Here is a 19,433-nt window from a genome sequence, read left to right as displayed (position 1 = left end):
TTTAAACCATTTAGAATCATGAAAGTATGGATCAATCACCTCACACCTGATCATTCTTGCAGGGGTGCCCGGTATATTATTGGTAACTGCGTTGATGGCTATTTCATAAAATGTATGTACCACTTGATAGCTTTTTTAAAATTAAAAAAAAGCTCAAAGCAGTTTACAAAAGGATAAAAGCAAGAAAATCAAGAAAAATTTACAGCCGTACCTCAAAACATACAAAGTTAAAATGCTAAAACAGGTTAAAATTACCTCAACTTTCTAAACATCTGGTTAGACTTGTCTAAACACCTGCTTGATCTTAGTAGGTAAGGAGTCCCAAAGTACAGGTGCTGCCATACAAAAAATCAAGTTCTTATAAATGTGGAATGCTTATTATGTGGCATCTGCAGTAGTGACGATTCCACAGACAGAAGTGGCCAAGTGGGGTAAATGTGAGGTAAAGTGACTTTGTAAGTAAACTGGTCCCAGGTTGTTTAGAGAAAGCAACTTTTAAAGCCCCTGCTGTGGTCCAAACAAGAGAGGCCTCAGTTATACCTCTATGAGGGGTATACCCCCTGCTGCAATTGTTCCTTATTATGCAGCTAACTATTTTGGTAAATTCAGTTTCATTGTCCCCCAGTATTTTGGGTTGGTAGAGTTCAGTTAAAGAGAAAATCAAAACAGCGTCTTGTCCACCAAGCGGATTGAAGTGAAATTATGAGCACAAAAAGGAAACAAACTGCTGGTCAGTATCAAAACCAGTCAGGCATTGCCTGGTATGATCTGTCCAGGGACAGTGGCTATGGAAGTGAAAGAGAACTGACATTTCCTCACACATTCTTCCCAGTATGGTTCTCCTCGTAGAGCAATATCTGATGCAAGTTGAAAGCAAATGAGTATTTGTTCCTGCAGGGAACTTTTGTTTTCAATTATTGGTAAATATGGTGTTATGAGTTCGTGGGTGCCAAACCTCTCTAAATTCTGGGATTCATTAAGTGTTACAATTTAATCAAGGCTCGGATGGTTGTTGTTGTTGTTGTTTTAATATTCTTTATTGAGTTTTACACTGATTAATTATATACATTTTCCATTCGTTCTTCAAAATATGTTAATTTATACACAAATGTAAACCAAAATAAATCAATATTTCTTCCCATGTGACTTCTCTCCACCTTCATGTGGCTTCTTTCTTCTTCCTTATCTTTTTAACGGTGTTGTTTTCCTTATTTCACTTCTCTTACATAAAATATGTTATCTATCTGTTGTTTACTTTGCAAACTTTAGTCAAAACACATCAAAGATTTTGTTTGAGAACAATGTTTTTCCAGATAATTCTTTAAAACAGTCAAGGCTTGGGTTGTTAAATTGGGTGCCACACTCCTAATCCCTGGATCCAGTAAGTGTTGAAAGCTAATCAACTCAGGCCAGCCCCCTTACTCCTGTCTTCACATGCAGGGGAAGTCCTTAACTCACTGAGGGTTTGAGACCCATCGGCAGGAAAATAGATTTGGAACTGTTATGAGGTAAAATGTCCAGAGAACTTGTTAAGATTTCAGTTAGCAACATGCTGGTTACCTATTTCCTTGCATGGACTTCTATCTATCTATCTATCTATCTATCTATCTATCTATCTATCTATCATCTATCTATCTTATACAGTTTTAGTCTTCAGTTAATTGGATTCCAGGACATACATTTCTCCAAAAGCTCCAGAGAAATTTGTTGACATGGGGTCACAGCTGCCCTGTGGCAAGGTAAGTCCTGCTGCCACTGAGCTTGAGCTGCTGTGCTTGGAGGAAATAACTGAGCATTTCTACAAGACTGAGAGACATAAAGGAAAGGTTTAGGAAACAACAGCACCACTCATCTGAAGAAAAGAATATCTGGAGAGAAATTGCGTTCTCGAGAAACCAGGTGAATGGCACTAAAATGTACCAAGACAAAGAAAGAGGGAAATAAACTGTCTTATGGAACCGGGGGAAAGTCCTTGTGTAACATTAAACTGTACCTTGTAGGGACAAATTGAGTCCAATTAGGAAGCTGGAAGGGAGTCTGAAGGCCATTCCAGGCACCATTTCCCCCCTGTGCAGCTCTTGCTAATCAGCCAAAGAAGGTTCCCCAGTGAACTTTCCCATTATTGGTCAGTTTTTCAGTGTTCACAAAGTGAGTCAATCAATTTCCCCTTTAGTTGCTGCCTGCTCAACATCTATAAACCCCGTGGTGAGATACTGATGTGCACTACATGGAAGACACTCTCAAATATATAACATAACTATCACAAAGCTACCTTGTAAGATGAATCCCCCCCCCAAAAAAGGGGGGGACAAGATGGCCACATAATTTTCACATGTGATTATATATAAATGACCGTATGCTGAAGTGAAATTCTGGCTTGAACGTTTTCTAACCAGGAGGAACTTCTTGCCTCGGGAGGCATTTTCATTTGGCATGTAGGAAGAAGGGCTAGGTTTCTGAGCTTCAGAATTGACAGAATGATAGAATTGTAGCATTGTAAGGCACCCCCATGGGTCCTCTAGTCCAAAACCCTGCACTGCAGGAATCACAGGTAATCAATCCATGAGAGATGGCCATCCAACCTCCATTTATAAACCTCCATTGAAGGAAAGTCCACCACATTCCAAGGTAGTCAAGTTACATTGTCGAACAGCACTCACTGCCAGAAAGTTCTTCTTAATATAATCGGAATTTCTTTTCTTGTAATTTGAATACATTGGTTCAAGTCATACCGTCTGGAGCAAAAGAAAACAAGCTTGCTCCATTTTTCATGTGACAGCCATTTAGCTATCATATCACCTCTCCAGGCTAAACGTGCCCAACTCCCTCAACTGTTCCTCATAAGGCTTGGTTTCCAGATCCTTTATCATCTTGGTCATTCTCCTCTGCACATGTTCCAGCTTGTATCCTTCTTTAATTGAGGTGCCCAGAACTGGACATAATACTCTAGGCAGGGGCAGACTTTGGTCTTTCAAATTTCAGGGGCACCCTGTGCGAAGCCAAAATCCCCGTCGTCACTCACCTTCTGTTCTGCTCAATTCACTACATCATAGTTGCAACACCCTAGGCTCAGCACCAAGTGTGACGGAACCAGTCGCACTGCCCTAAATCCAGTTCTGTTCCAGGTGATATCATCTGATGGACAGGTGAGTGCAATTCAGGAGAAATGACCTAAGAAGCCTACTTGGACTGCCTGGTGCGCCAAGATAGACATGTGAGATGGAGGTCCCCCCTCCCCCAATGTTAATAAAACTGCATCTCACAATGGCACCACAGCCTCCAGTGACTTCCATTCCATGGAAACCCAATCTGAGGTGTGCACTGACACCCATGAAATCTCTCACAGCTCAGAGGCTGGGGACCATATAACAATACAGAAGATATTCTTATGGACTGCAGTGAAACAAAACCAAAAAGCAATCTCTTGGAGGTGGAAAAATTCTGGGGGAAGACAAGCTCTTGCCCTGAAAATGAAACGCCAACCTCGCCAAGCAGGAGGTTCTCTGTCCTGCTCAGGAATCTATAGACTGTGGTTGGTTAATAGTTAAGCTCATAACAAATTGATTTGGGCTTCCTGAACCTTAGCATATTGAATGACTACTTGAAACAGAGTCATGCTGGTTTCCTGGAAAGAAATGCTACCATGGTGACAAATAACCTGCTCAGTCTTAGCTACAAATATATCTGTTTTCTGCTTAGCAGTAACTGGAGCTACATGGCCTCTGGGCAGCAGGAAGTTTTAGAGGAGTGATGGGCCAGGCCTCCCGCTGTCCGGACGATGCTGCTGTTCAGAGCAGACGGGAAACATGTGGCCCTCCATAAGCTGTTGGGCTACAACTCCCATCATCTTTTGCTAGCGCTGCTGGAGTTCAACAGCATCTGTGTCTTTCAAAGGGTGAGGGCCTGGTAGTGGTTACGTGAAGGTGCATTTAGTGGGATTGGGGGTGTATTTTTGAACCAGGCAGAGGGCCTTCTCAGTAGTGGCTCATGGCCTGTGGAACGCCCTCCCATCAGATATCAAGGAAATAAGCAACTATCTGACTTTTACAAGACATCTGAAGGCAGCCGTGTTTAGGGAAGTTTTTAATGCTTGATATTTTATTGTGTTTTTAATATTTAGGGAAGCTTTTAATGTTTGATGTATAACAGTATTTTAATATTTTTTTGGAAGCTGCCCAGAGTGGCTGGGGAAGCCCAGCCAGATGGGTGGGGTATAAATAATAAATTATTATTATTATTATTATTATTATTATTATTATTAATAATTAGAACTGACTTTTTGATTATCCTGCCACCCTTGGAAGCTATATACTGAGAACATTGTCTACTGTCGCTGGCAAGTGGCTCTTTGAGGCCTGAACGAAGAAAGCTATTTCTTTGCTCTGCAACTTGAGATCCTTACCAGGGATTAGATTTCAGCATACCAAGCTCTACCACTGAACTTTGGCCCCCATTATAAGATCTGTTCACATATTAACAATAGCCTCTCACTGGCATCTTTTTTTTATAGATGAGGTCATGATTTGGCAGTGAGTATTTCTAAATATTCCAGAATTATTATTATTTTTAATTTGTGGAGGCACGAGTGAGATTCTGGAAATGATTTTTGGTCTTCCCGGGACAGGTTTCTAATATTTTCTCTTCAGTCTCTCTTACAGCCACACATCACAACCAAAATGCTGTCAGAAAAATAAATGAAATAGTTTATTGCTTTTGGGCTAATGCATGCACGCACATCCCAAAGCAAAAATAAGCATTAAAGTAAGTACACACAGAATGTGTTATCATGAAAAACTGTTTATGAATCTTCCCTCACAAAAGCAGAGCAATGAATTTATTTTAATCCATATGATCTTCCAATGCAGTCGATGCTTTCACCCTTCCAGTGCCTATTTAACAAATCTGTCGATTCTATATGATTCTATATTCAACAACAGAAGTAGAGTTTTACTGGAGTCGTGTTTTAGGGGCTCCAGATAATGCATCTTCAAATAGCATGTTGTAGCATGTTGATCTCCTTAGGAAAACTGGCTGGGCAATATCTTCCCACTCAGTTCAGAACCTTATAATACCCCTTCACTTTCAACAGCTGCAGAGAATTTAACCTACATTTCATCAAAAGCCATATCAATTCATGTAAATGGATAAGGGACAAAGAAGGGTGGCGAACAAATCCCCACCCCATGATTAATTTTCCTTCTTAGTTTAAAATTGGCTCTCTGTGAATAATCAACTAAAGCGCTAACAAATTATTTTGCCAATTAAAGCTTGGAACCCCAGTTAAAGGAGCCGGAGAGGCCTTTCAACTTTTGCTCATTGTCTTACCCTCGAGAAGAGGATGCAGTTGGAAAGCAGGTGTAGATAACAGGGTTTGGGCACTTTTTAATTTTTACTTTAAATCAGAGTCGTTTTAATGAGGCAGCTGCTGCCAACAGGCGTAATACAGAGAAGCAAGCCAAGGCACGAAGGCCCTGTCCCAACAGCAGAAGCGAAGCAGATTTGCTTGTTTACACTCAGATTAGTTCTGTTTCTGTAATTTCCCTTCCTTCTCTAAAATGAGAAAATGGCACAGCTCTCAACAAGACAATAGTCTGCTGCTAATCACTGTGACTGCAAAGACACGATGTGCAATTTAAAGAGAGCCTCTTTGCCACTTGGTAGGATGAGGGAGATGACCAAAGTCCTCTGGAGTGGACACTGGACTTAGTCCCTCTGTTCTCCCTTTCCCACTGAACAGGTGCAGGACTGAGGAGAGGGGGAGGAAAGCTGGTATTTCAGGGGCCAAGGGACTGAATATCTTGCATATGGTCTTATGTAATTCTTAACCAGCGTGGTGTAGTGGTTAAGAGCAGTGGACTTGTCATCTGGTGAACCGGGTTTGCTTCCCCGCTCCTCCACATGCAGCTGCTGGGTGACCTTGGGCCAGTCACACTTCTCTGAAGTCTCTCAGCCCCACTCACCTCACAGAATGTTTGTTGTGGGGGAGGAAGGGAAAGGAGAATGTTAGCCGCTTTGAGACTCCATAGGGTAGTGATAAAGCGGGATATCAAATCCAAACTCTTTTTAACAACTTATGTATTTTAAGTTCAACGCATGCACAGCTCCAAACAACGGTTTGCGAACTTGTGCCGTGAACGTTGCCCCCTCTATACGAACATTCATCCCTGCGCTTTGACAGTATGACAGTGCAGTCACATCTTTTTACACACAGTTGCATTTCTATGCTTTTGTTAGTGAACACCGCATGAATGCAACAAAGTTGTGTGGTACACACTGTGTTGTGTCGCACATGCAAGTTTCACACTTAAAGTGATTGTGCAGGTGCTTCTACTATTGATATTAGAACCAAGGAATTGTAGAGTTCAAAGAGACCACAAGGCTCATCTGGTCCAACCCTCTACAATGCAGGAATCTTTTGCCCAACATGGGGCTCGAACCCACAACCCTGAGATTAGAGTCTCATGCTTTACTTGCTGAGCTATCCCAGGTCCCTAGTCTTTGTAATCTTAATATTTTCAACAGGTATGACTAATCATATTTATTACTTACATAAATATGAGTTCACACATTTATTTTATATCCCATGCAACATTTTTAAGGTGGTCTGCCCTTGCTGGTAGACCTGGCATTTTTTCCACCTGTTGTTATAGGCCCTGAGCAGGTGACTGCTGATGTTGTGTGTATATAACTGGAGTTACATGCACACAGTTGGATTTGGTCCATGGTGGTTGGTTAGCCACTGACCTTGCCTTAAATCAGGGGTCTTCTATATGCTGTTGGACTACAAATATCATAATCTTTGCCTACTAGTCATGGTGGCTGGGGCTGATGGGAATTGCAGGCAGACAACTTCTGGAAGGCACCTTGGCGACTGTTGGCATCCGTCTTTCTTGGGAGACAAAGGAGGACTGTGCCTTTGTGGGTGAAGTCAAACCATTGGAGAGTTTCAGCTCCTGCTGTGGCTGGCTGTAAAGGCCAATATGGGAGAGACATGTTTTGTTGCAGCTGGGGCAGATGAAGGCGTCTGGTTGTGCTGCTGCAGATGCACACGGCGTTTCTTCTCTTTGTGCTCCTCCAAGTGGTCACTCCTCCTCTGGTCATTGCTCTGGAGACACAATTTGACTGTCTGTTTCTAGGCATTGAAATCATCTGCAAGGGCTTCCCTCAGGGCAAGGTTGATGTTGCCAGCCTTCATGTCACATTTGCAGACATCTTTGTAATGCAGAGTTGGTCTGCCGGTGGGCCTGGTGCCTGAACCAGCTCCCCACAGAAATCTTGCCATCTTCCATTCTGTTGACATGACCAAGCTAGCCTAGATATTGCGGAGACAGGAGTGTAAACACGCTGGGAATGTGGGCTTGGGAGGGCACATCTTTGCTTCTAAGTCTGTCCTGCCTTGTAATGGCCCACATCTTCCTGACTCAGTGCAGGTGGAAGGCGTTGAGGTGTCACTCCTGGCGGTTAATGCTGGATTAAATAAGAGCAGTCAAATGTGTGGAGGTGTTGTCTCAGCATTCTGAAACAGCACTATGTATCAAATGTCTCCCTCACTCTCCTGCCAGCTGTACCTCACCATTCTCAAACCCATTATAATCTGAACTGCATGTCCTCTCCTTCACCCCCCTGGCACAATTCCTGTCCAGCACCTGCTGTTTTCTCTGGTGCGGGGGGTGGGGGGAAGGCAAATGGGAAACTGGAGAATATCTGAAATTCCAGTAAGAGATTGCAAGATGAGGGCACATCTTGAGCTGCAAAGAGGTTGGATTCCCCTGCCTCTCTTGGGGGGGGGGGTTCTCTGCTCCTCCCAGGTTGTGTAGCCCTCCTATTCACAAATGGTTTACTGTTGCCCCTTAACCTTAGGCCCATGACATTTGCCTCCCAAGCCCTTTCTGTTCTGCATGGTTTTGCAGTTCACCATTGCTAAAACAGTGAGTTGGGCATTTTCCCCACTTGGTTGCAATTTAGATCCTGCCAAGAACTTTTACAAAAATCTTTACAATTGAAAACTCTGTCAATTATTTTTTTTAAAAAAGGCTCTTGAAAGAAGCAGAATGATGGCGCTCTTGTTTCCCTGTGTTAAAATTACACCTAACTACTGCATTATATTGTTCACCAAAAGCAATTTTCTTGGACAGAAGTGCTCCATTAGCTGAAAAAGAAGGCATTACCAAACTGCAGCAGTGGAAGAATTCTGACAACCATTAAAAGCAACTAATAAGGAACCAAGATCAGAGTATGTTAGTCTTGCACAGAAAACGTGGCCTGAAGACAAGAACCTAGCAAAACATAAAAATTGACACAGGATCAATTTAGCCCTAACAATATGCATAAGCTTTTACCTTCTCCCTTTCTATTAGTCATGATCAAACCTTGCTCAGTGGTAAGGAAAGAAAGAGGAAGCGTGTTTTTTGGGGGTGGGGGTGGGGAAGAGAGGGGAAATATGTTCTTGCCTGAATGGAGGGTAGAAAGAGATGTGTGGGTATGAAGACATTGCCCCAGGGAGGAGGAGGAGGCATCTGACACTACAAACAAGCAGGGAAGCAGGTGCAGCAGTCAGACCCAAATCTGCTGCCAGCCCCCGCCCCTCACCAGAAGCACTGCTTGAGGCAACTGCCTCAGAAAGGGTCATGGTAGCACTGGCTCTGACACAGGGTGTGCTTGGCAGGAGGAGACTGCAAGTCTCATTGCACAGGTGAAGGTTATTGCAAACATGCAAGGAGTTAGGCAAATATTGTCCTTTCCATTTACACAAAGAGATTTTTTTTAAAAAATTATGTGTTCATTTTAGTAGTAAAACACTAACTTATGAATCCTCGAAATAAATTTTAGACAAAAGGATAGAATGGCTTCATGGGTCAAATAATCAAACAAGATTATTTTGACTTCAATAGCATAAAGGCATTGGAAGTTAGAGGGGGTGGCCTGTTTTACTTTAATGCTTCTCACTTCCTCCTAGGTGAATTTGAAGAGAAGATAACGGATTAATATTAAGGGTGTTTTTTTGGCGAATGTCAGCTCAGCAGGAGGTGCATGACTCAAAGGGTCCCATGTGAATACAAAATGAATAGAACACCAAAGAAGATGTGGAATAAAATGTTCCAAAAATAAGGGTCGGGATAAGCCTCCTGTCTAAAATCCAGATACTCTACGCTAAAACATAATCAAGCAATAATTTGCTAGCTTCCAATTTAAACAAGAGTGAAGCTTTCTGATGGCATGGCAAATTTTGACATTCAAAATTTAGATTCATAACATGGATGACATAATTCATGTTAATTTCCCGAGTGCATACTTTATCCAATAGAACCACAAGTATGTGATAGAGCAAATCAAACAATATAGCCCACCATTGCCCCCTGGTGGTATGAAGAGAGGATTAAAAGATGCTACAGCGACAGATCTACTTCTATGAAAAGCTATTTAACGGAAATAGAAGAAAACTAGAAGTTACTCTGAGAAAGTCCCCAATTTCTCCTGGGCATCTGTTGGTGTATCATGATCTGTAAGTAAAAGATTTAACTTATCTACTATGTATTTTGGGAAATGGTTTGTCTGTCCATTTTTCTTCTGTGGGTATGGCCACCTCTTGAGATATCATTGTCAAACTCGTCATGAGCATTCTTGAGGTGTGGTTTTTTTGGGGGGGGCAGTCTACACTGATGCTTGGGAGCAATGTGCCATTTTGATTAAAATGGTGGACCAAAGCATGACTTCGGTGTGACACTGTCCATTTTGGGGTGGTTTCCAATGACAGGTTGTGTAGATTTGGACTCACACAGTGGGACCTGCCCTTCTCCTTCTCCCCATTGCAGCTGCTTGTACCCCCCCCCTTCAATCTGGATGGTCTGTTCTGCTGATGGGCTAACCACTGTTGCATGGCAGACCCCATTGATCAACATGCTATGAACACCTTTGGAGGGTTACTATGATACTGCCTCATCCTGCTTTTAGTAGCAAATCGGGATCTTGATTTTCAGTGAAGCTGGCCCAAGATACCGTCATGCAGCCAGAGAAGGGAAAGCACAAACCGCACACAGAGCTGCTGATCACAAATCTCTTCATCAATTAGTCTTTCTGTTTGGATTTCATGCCAATTGCCAGCAAAGGAGGTTACAAAGACATACTTAAGTCTAGCTTAAAATGGTATCTGAGCTTTGAGCTCAGATTAGGTAGAAGTTCTCAGATTGCTGGAAAAAGATGAGTGTGCCCTGGCAAGGTAGGAGAATAAATAGCTGTGCCCTCCCTGTCAGTGCACAGTGGGAGTGTCTCTCACAGAGTTCTCTCTAGCAAGTTGACAGGAAAACTCTGTGAGCTTCAGCTCCTATCATGTGCCTATCTAGCAACACATGAATTGTTAGGTTTGACTGCATTTTAAATATCCCCCACAGAACTCAGTGGGCCTCGCTTCCAACTAAGCATAGATAACAATGGATTGTTTTAACAACGACATAGCATTTTATAAGCTTAAAACAAAGCAAATGTGGGCTTTAATCTATGACAACACTCATCCCTTCAAGAACCAGTTTCCAAATCATTGACTTTCCTAGTTTGCCATAGAAAACCTCCCTACCTGCTTTTAAATACATGTGTGAAGGGGCTCGTGATGTCCCAGCTCAAAGAACAGCCCCAGAATGGCAAACTGCACTGATGTTTTTCTTAAATCTCTCCTTGCCAGCCAAAGTATTCTGCTGAGCAGCATTACTGGGAGTTGTGACACGGCTATTACTACCACCTAGTGAACATGGAAAGATGCTGGAGGCGATTATGCCCAAAGCACCATATTTTCCTTCCCAGTCACTGCACTTGTCACAGTTTGTAAAATTGCCAAATATCAGTAGGCCTGGGGAAGAAAAAGATTAATCTTCACTTTGTCTTTAATACTGTTGGAGAACAATCAGCAGCACAAAGGGCCATCAATTATTTTCTTTCACTTGCAAAGTTATATATAATTTTAACATCATTTTTTAAATAATAATAATAATAATAATAATAATAATAATAATAATAATTGTATGAAGTTGAAAGTATGGCTAATAGTCAGGGATGAAGATTGAAGATGGACTCAAGCAACATATGGAAGGGCACTGGACCCCCCGATCCCAGACCCAAATGCTACTCAGAGAAATGATATTTTACAAATAGATTAACAGAGGCAAAGTGGTGCATGGCCTGAGTACAGCTGCAAGTTAAAGCAGAGATGGGGAACCAATTTTCCCTCGAGAAGTCCATTGACTATGGGGCTGATGGGAGTTGGAGCCCAACCACAGCTGAAGTGCCTAAATGAGCAGGTTTGTGAGCAACTCTGGAAGCGTACAAAATTCACACTTTACAGGTGACTGTATCATAAAGCTTTCACCCAGGTCCTAAGCCGCATAGGGCTTTAAATGGTGAAAAATCAACAAAATTGAATCTTGTGGAACCGTGTAGGACAAAGGCCAATCTCTGTACAAATGGTGAAAGTTGCCTAAACTGTGCTTCTCAAACTGCACAGTCTGAGCAGTCCAGAAGAATGGCCATGGGAACATGTCTACGCCAGTGGATATGCCTACAGAATATGACCCGCTAGTATTATTAAATGTATAGACCACTTCAAAGCATAAAGTGGTGTGCAAGATAAAAACAGACAAAACACAAAAATGCAAGCTCTGGAAATAATAAAATCAATTCGACGTTTCTAAAAGCAATTCAACCAATTCAACCAATAAACAATGAAGTTATTCCCATGGAATCCGAAACAATAGAACATTTTCTTTAGCTATAAAATTTCTATTCTGTAAACATCCCAGCATGAAGTGGCTGTCTTGATTTCGGCTTGTAATTCATTCCAGGGAGCTGGCGCTGCAACACTAAAAGCCTGTTTCAACAATAGCCTGGGGCACTGCAGTGCTATCAGCAGTGGCCTACTTGACAAGCACGTTTACCAGGGATATATTGAGTGAGGTGGTTCCTTAGGTATCCTTAGACCACCCTGTGATCTTCAGATGAGGGGCGCTATAGGAATTAATTAATTAATTAATTAATTATGTCCTTTAGATATTGATAGGGATAAAGGAAGAATGTTTGGAATGCAATTGGGCGCAGACCAATTGGATTTGAGGCTCCCAATCTTGCTTGCAAATTGGAATGAAATTGGAATGCAACTCCCAGATTATTTACTAGGCCCAGATTTCACTACACCGTTTCAGCGCACAAAATATGAATATTACATTTAAAAATGCACATTTTTGAGACAATTTTATGAATGCATTAAAAATGCAGATTTTATGCAAAAGTTTTTTTAAAAATGTGCAATTTTTGTGCATCCCTTCATCCTTTGAAAAAAATCTACAAAAAAGAAAAGATTGATCAAAACTGAAATGGGATGGAATTAGGCTACTGAGTCTAACCCTATTAATTAACTCAATTAACTTTACTGGTAATATTTGCCTTTTATACTAAGAGCAACTGGTTCTAGCACAGTTCAAAGGGACAGGAGACAATTGGATAGGAAAACATTATGCAATTGACATGAGGATTTAAACTTTTCAAACAAAAGAAGTCTTTTTATTGTGGACAGTTCATTTTGGGGGCAGTTTATTCAATGCAACGCACTCCCTAACATTTACCTGAAAGTATTGCTCTACATTTTACCACCGATGTTTAGCATAACTTCTAGACAGGTATTTGGGCAGGCAGGCACACATCTTTTTGGCAATACTGTTTTATGAAGAAATCAGAACCCACTACACAATCCAGCCAAAATAGAATGTACCTCAAATACAGCGGCTCTGGCAGACGATTTGTATGAGTGGGCGAAAAACAACACTCCTGCAGTCAGAAGGCAGCTCCTTCCAATTCCTCCACATACTCCATTCTGCTCTAGACTTCCAGGACCCGTCCCAGGAGTGGGGTTGGGTTTTTTTGGCTGGGGGGGGGGAGGTGTGCAGGCTTTTTGTGGAGGCTGTACTAGGTGTGTGTGTATCATTGTTGCATGAGGAGAGGTCAGAACAATCTTCTCTGGATGCAATGCAATGATTTTAAATGAGTGTGCTAAGCAGGCACTTATCTTCCTCTCACCGAAATAAATGGGACTTCACAGAGCATCCATTTAACTTTAATTGCGAAAACGAATTTTTTAAAAAATGGATTTAAACAAACATTTACAAGGCATTTGATTGTGAAACCTGAGATAGTCATGACAAAGGCAAAGAGAAACAAACTCCATGGCGTATTACTGCACAATCCAAAACTAGTCTCTCATTCCAGAAAAAAGGACCGTACACAGTGTCTCCGGATCTCTAGGGGTTTATCATAAACTTCAGATATACACACCAACTACATGCAAGGCTTCCCCAGATTTTCTTATACACCTAAGTTCTTTTATATAAAAGAACTAAATCAGTGTAAGTTTTAAATGATAAAGCACAAAATCTCAATTGAACTGTACGCCAGATGTGGTGAACCTCCAGCCCTTGGGCCTAATTAGGTACACCAGGCCTTCCCATTTGGCTTTCCAGGCCATTTGGCTACGCCATGCCCACCTGCTAATCACATGACACTGGGTAATTCAGTTTGTTAGAATGTGGTGCTGAGAAAACCACAGGTTACAGGTTCTATGGGACATCTGCATATTCCTCCATCGCAAGGGGTCAGACTACAGGATCCTCAAGGTCTCTTCCAACTCTACAATTCTGTGATTCTATGAAAAAGGTTCATATATGATGTCAGGTATGGACAGGTAAAAGGCAGCTGGTCTGGTCCAAAAGGGGCTTATGGGGTGCCACCAGTCAGCTGATTGTCAGAAGCCCCATGCACAGTGCTTCAGAACTGTACTGAGCTTGTGAAGTGGTGATGATCAACAGTACTTCAAAGCATAGTGCAGGGTGCTTTGCAAGCACTTTGAAGCCTGACAAGCAGCTGATTGTTGGGATTTCAAAGTACCCCCCCAACTCTTTGCAAGTGACTCGCAAAGAGTCCCTGCTCTATGCTTTGAAGTCCCACTGATCAGCTGATTGTCAGGCTTCAAAATGTAGCACAGGGCTCCGAGTGTCAGCAGATTGTTGGGACTTCAAACCACGATCTCACTGACATCACTGTGACACCAGGCGCTTGGCAGGTGAGTGGTCCTACCCATCTGTCAAATTTGGCTGGCAGGGGGGGATAAGTAGAATCTGGACCACTGGCCGGATTGTTCTCTTCCCCTGCTCTACCCAATACAAAGGGGCAACATTTTAAAAGTACTATGCAGCACCTAAGGTTTTTTTCAAAAGAAGAAACTGACAGAAATATAAAATGCTTTGAAGAGAAACAATAATCAATAAACAAATAAAATAACTTAATTACTATCTAGTAGACAAAGACCACACAACTTACAACTAGCAGGCAATGTGTCTTAAAATTTTTGAGCAGACATAATACTTTTAAGTCCAAAGAAACACTTGTAATTTCTTCTCTTTAGTCTCTCCCTGCCCCAAGGAGAGTGTTCACCACTCTGAACAAATTAAAACGGAAAACCTTTAACATGTCAGCAAAATACAACATACAATTGCAGCTCATGTCCTTCAGAATTAACATGTCCTTTTGCTATGGAACCTTAGCTGAATATGGAATGCCATCTATGGCTTTGGATTAGAGGACTGTGGTTTCAGTGGTGGGTTCCATTGTCTCAAAATTCACAATGCACAGTCAAACCTTACGCTTAATGATTGAAATAAAGGGCAGAATCCAAAGGGTTGTGTATTGTGTTCCCCGTGTACACTGGGGGCTCTTGGCACTCCCCACCCCACGATACTCTTGAATGTCAGAAGACCTTCTGGAGTGGTGCAAAAGCTACAGAAAGAAAGCAAAGACCAGCACATGCACACACTGGTGAGAAAAAGGGCTTCCTACTCATGCATTGGGGTCCTTGGCATAGCAGACAAAGTCCTTAAGACAGGAAGACACACAGGTAAAAATACTAACGATGCTCCATTAAAAGGCAATTTCATTTCTGCTTCATATGCAAATCTACCAAAAGGGCACCACTTCTGAACAACTTCTAATTTAGAAGAATCAATTTCAGAAAACCTATCCATTTTACATTTTAATAATGCCTCAATATCTTAAAATACCTTCAAGAATTTATTTCACATGAATACTATAATGTTATAACTGGCCAAAACAGGATTTCATTTAAATTGCTCACACAGTTTGAAATGCATCTTTCTCAATAGGTAATTGTTACTGTGAAATTCTTACTGTATTCTGTTTCACATACTGTAGTGTATGCTGAATAAGAATCCAGATCTATAAGACATTAGACTTTAAAAGACCATAAAGGAATTTAAGAAAATTATGATTGGCACAGTAAAGCAAAACATGTGTTTCACTGAAACTTTTTCAGTAATTAAGATTCTCTATCAGCATTTTCAGTTCTACAAGAGATTAAGCACAGTGAACAACAGGGAAAAAAATTAGTTTGAAAGTGCCTGTCTTTTCCATTTGTTTCCCATAACCTTACTCAGAGCTACCACTGATTTTGGAAATTGTGATCAAGTTAATATTAATATTTACCTTATTTATTTTAAAAAGGAAACCATACACATGTATACCTACACAGCAGTGTATAATTACCATTATATGATGGGTTTCCTTGCAAAAGTTCTTAAAAGTTCTTATTTTTAACAGCTACTGCCTTTGGGGGATTGCCTAATTAAACTACGTTTCAATTGGGAATTGAAAAGCTGCATACTTCTGAACAATTCCATGTTTGATTACAAGTAATTCCTTGGGTAAAATCCTACTTTTCTTTTGCCTGCAGACAAAACTTCCACTGGCTGCAACTGGACTTTAGGATATAGCAGATCGAGTTGTTAATGAAAAAAAGCCAAAGGCGAAAAGGGCCTGCTGTTCTGCAACTAGGTAAAGGTAAATTAAAATTGTGAGGAATTAAATGAATTCCACATGCATATTCATTCAGAATACTGTTATTAAACACTCACATCATGTACGGGTGTTGCAGAGCAACCCTTCCACTGTATATTCTTTCTATATTTAATGTTTTTCTGCCTGGTGTAATACCAGCACTATTGGTCAAAAAGATTAGGGGAAAAGCAGCATAAAGTTGTCATGCACAGAAAATGTTTCTTTAGAAAGGGCACAGGAAAAAAATCAAGGCACTTAAGACAAGAATTCTCTCTCCAGTTCATATATCGATGGCCGGCATGCTTTACTCTTCAACCTACACAGAGGCACTGTAGAGTCACTGTTTTGACCTTCTACATCAATATCCAGCAAAGATGGCATATGGGATTTAGTTCTCTCATCAGTGTCTGTCAGTGAGTTAACCGTTGAACCTCTATCCCTCTCTGAACCATCAGACTCAAAAGGGCTTGACTTCTGACGTTGTGGAATAGCCTGCCAAGGATCTAGCCGACTTCTTAGAGAAGAAGGCCGAGGTCTTGGTATAATGTTGACAATACCTTGCTTTAGAGGTGAAGGATTGCTTCTTTGCTGGAGAGATGGGCAGTGAACACTCTCCGGAGCCCCATTAGCAATTCCATTACCTAGAGTGGAGGGAAAAGGCAACAAAGACAAATTTAAAACAACCCTAGGACAGTGCACATACAGTTTATATGCTAAGGGGAACTTAAGATGAGCAGTTAATGTGCACAATAACCAGCCATTGTACACATTCACCAGGCCCAACAGAGTATGGAGAATCCTTCCATGATGACATTGACATGTATTTTGAACAGGCAACATTCAAAGACAGGGAATGTGCACCTCTCTGCTGAATTTTGCACATTCTCCAGCCAACATGCATAATCTCCAGCAGGCACTGTGGATTTTTTTGTACATTCACTCAGCCATATGCACTATCTCTAGTCACTTTGCATAATATCCAAAAACATGTCCTATTATTATTATTATTATTATTATTATTATTATTATTATTATTATTATTATTTATTGTTCAGAAGTGTGCAGTCTGTGCTCTCTGGGCTGCTTTTAGCCTGCTGCCTCAAAATATATACATTCCCCAAAGCCTGGTGGAAATTATGCATAATGGCCGGAGAACGTATAGAAGTCCGTCACTGCATATACATTTTCCAAGGCCTGTTGGGGATTATATATATTGACTGGGAAATATGCACAATTCCTTCTTCATGGAAGGATTATATGCACATTCTCCATGAAGCCTAGTGAATGCACATAACAGCCAGCTATTATGCACATCAACGGGTCAACTTAGCTTCCTCTTAATATATATATTAGAAATTAGCTAACGTTTTTAGCAAATTGAAAAGTAAGGCAGCTGTATAATAGATTACATCAAATCTATTTAATGTTCTACCCAGGGAGGCTAACTAGGTGTGTGTGTTACATATCTTTAGATGCCAAGCAAAAACATTCCTCTTCTCCCAGGCTTTTTGCTAATTAAACAATCTATGGCCTTTTAAATTGTGTGGGGGTAAGGTTATTGCTTTTGTTTGTTACTATGGCATGCATTTTTGTGTTTTTATATTGTAAAGTGTCTTGTGATCCTTGGATGAAGGGCAATATAGAAATTATTAAATAATGATAATAATAGTCATCATCATGTCAGAGTACTTTGTAAAGCAAACAAAACAAATTACAGATTGATTGATTGATTGATTGATTGATTTTGCTACTCACTTATGGAATGGCATGGGTTTCCATCTGACACGGTTCGTCTGTGACCCAAAGCTCTTGCTTTTGAGGAAGAGGCATTGGATATGAATTGAGATTCTTCCCTCAAAGGAAGACGGGGAGATGGCACATTAGAATCAGCAGCAGGATCAGCTTTGGCCATTTGTTCTCTTTTACTCGCAGGACTTTCAGACAAAAAGTGTCTAATGGGAGCATCTCTGTTAAAGGACAGCGTGCTCGTAATTGTATCTTCACTGTCAGCCTGAAGGAGGCATTTAGTGGAAGCAGAAGAAAGAGAGAAAAGGTTCACAGTACTTGCAGGTGGACATAGAGAAGGGATGTGCGCTTCCTCCTTCTTGGACTGCAACCTTACAGGGCTTGCACTTCTGTGAAACTTGGAAGCTCGCTGAAATATTCCATCACGCCTTTTCTTTTCCTCCTTGGGCAGTACTTCTTCAGGAGCCTGAAATCTGTTCAGCTCCCTAATATCCACGCCCAGTGCCACTGATGCAAGGAGGACCCCACATCCATAAAGCACTGTGTCAGTTTTCTTTTTCTGAAATGTTCTGCTGAGGCTGTTTGTCGGGGTCATTTGTGGAGTGCTATTTGCAGAACTTGCTGAATTTCTTTCTTCAGAGCTCTCCTGTTCTGCAGAATTAAATCCTTGGTCATCCTTCCAAAGAGGTAGATCGATGTAGGCCTGATTTGGCAACTTTAATTGCTTTGGTCGCTTAGTATCCAGACCTTCAGAGGAAAGCCTCTGCTCTGTATAGAGACATTAAGTTGTTTACATTCAAGTATAACATTCTTTTCTTCACTACCAGTATGTACTTTAAAAAAGCTTAGCAACTGTAATATCTCTGCAGAGTTGTGAAGTGCATTCAAACACCAAAACAAATAAGAGGAGAAGCTATCGTGTATCATATGGCTTGCTTAAGTAGAAACCTTAATCACACACAAGTAAACAATAAAGCAATTGCTTTTCAATTTGACCACCCAGATAAACTGCCCTTCTGAAGAGCTAGATGGCAAATTTCTTTGGTTTTAGTTTTTAAGTTTTGGTTTTTAGTTTTTAAGAATGTAGTTGCTGGCTGTATGCTCATACCAGTGGCGTAGCGTGGGGGGTGCAGGGGGGGCTGGCCGCACCGGGCACAACATCTGGGGGGGGCGCTCGCCGCCTCCGGAGTCGCCGAAGAGCCTTGGGCGCAGGCTGTAGCAGAGCCCCATGTCTCGCGGAACTGACGAGCTGTGTGCGCGTCCGGGCTGAAGGCGTCTGGCAGGCAGCGGCTCTCAGCGCTCGCCGCGCATCAGGGCCGTGGAGGGCGCGCCAGGCAGCCCCTCCTCACAGCCCCGCCGCCGCCGCTGCTGCTGCAGCTGCTGGGCCATGTTGCATTTTCTTCGCCTCTCTGCCCTCCTCCTCCTCCGGGCAAGCGGTGTCGTTTGGGCGGCAGCGCCAGTGGCAACTCGCCTCAGATCACCTGACACGGACCCGCCGCCGCCGCCATGGCTACCTTACCGTAAATACCCCAGCCCAGGCAGCAGCAAGAAGAAGCTGGCAGCGGCGGCAGGTTAGGGGTTAGGGGCGCAAAATACTTGCCTTGCCCCGGGTTAGGGGGCGCAAATTACTTGCCTTGCCCCGGGTGCTGACAACCCACGCTACGCCGCTGGCTCATACCATCTATTTTGCTATTTCTCCTGTGTTCACGAATGTCTCTGGGGTAGCAAATAAGACAAATAAAGTTGAAATTCTGCTCAGTGGTGGAGCTCATGTTCTGCATGTGAAACCCCATGTGAAACCCCAA

The 19,433-nt window shown here is 42.0% G+C and overlaps 1 protein-coding gene across 2 annotated transcripts in view; it reads right to left on the bottom strand.

Moving 5' to 3' along the window:
* Nucleotides 1-13,077: 13,077 nt before the first annotated feature.
* MAP3K21 (mitogen-activated protein kinase kinase kinase 21) overlaps nt 13,078-19,433 on the bottom strand; it is a 40,581-nt gene continuing 34,225 nt past the window's right edge. For both annotated transcript variants that reach the window (XM_081855810.1, XM_081855811.1), the window contains 2 exons: nt 17,638-18,396; nt 13,078-16,523 (listed from right to left, as the gene is read on the bottom strand). In XM_081855810.1, coding sequence (XP_081711936.1) covers nt 16,138-16,523; nt 17,638-18,396 — 1,145 coding nt within the window. In that variant the 3' untranslated portion in view covers nt 13,078-16,137. The remainder of the gene's footprint in view (nt 16,524-17,637; nt 18,397-19,433) is intronic.

Source organism: Podarcis erhardii (genome assembly GCF_964252035.2).
Source record: "Podarcis erhardii genome assembly, chromosome: 3".
Taxonomy (NCBI): Eukaryota; Metazoa; Chordata; class Lepidosauria; order Squamata; family Lacertidae; genus Podarcis; species Podarcis erhardii.
This window is presented reverse-complemented; position numbering and strand designations above follow the sequence as displayed.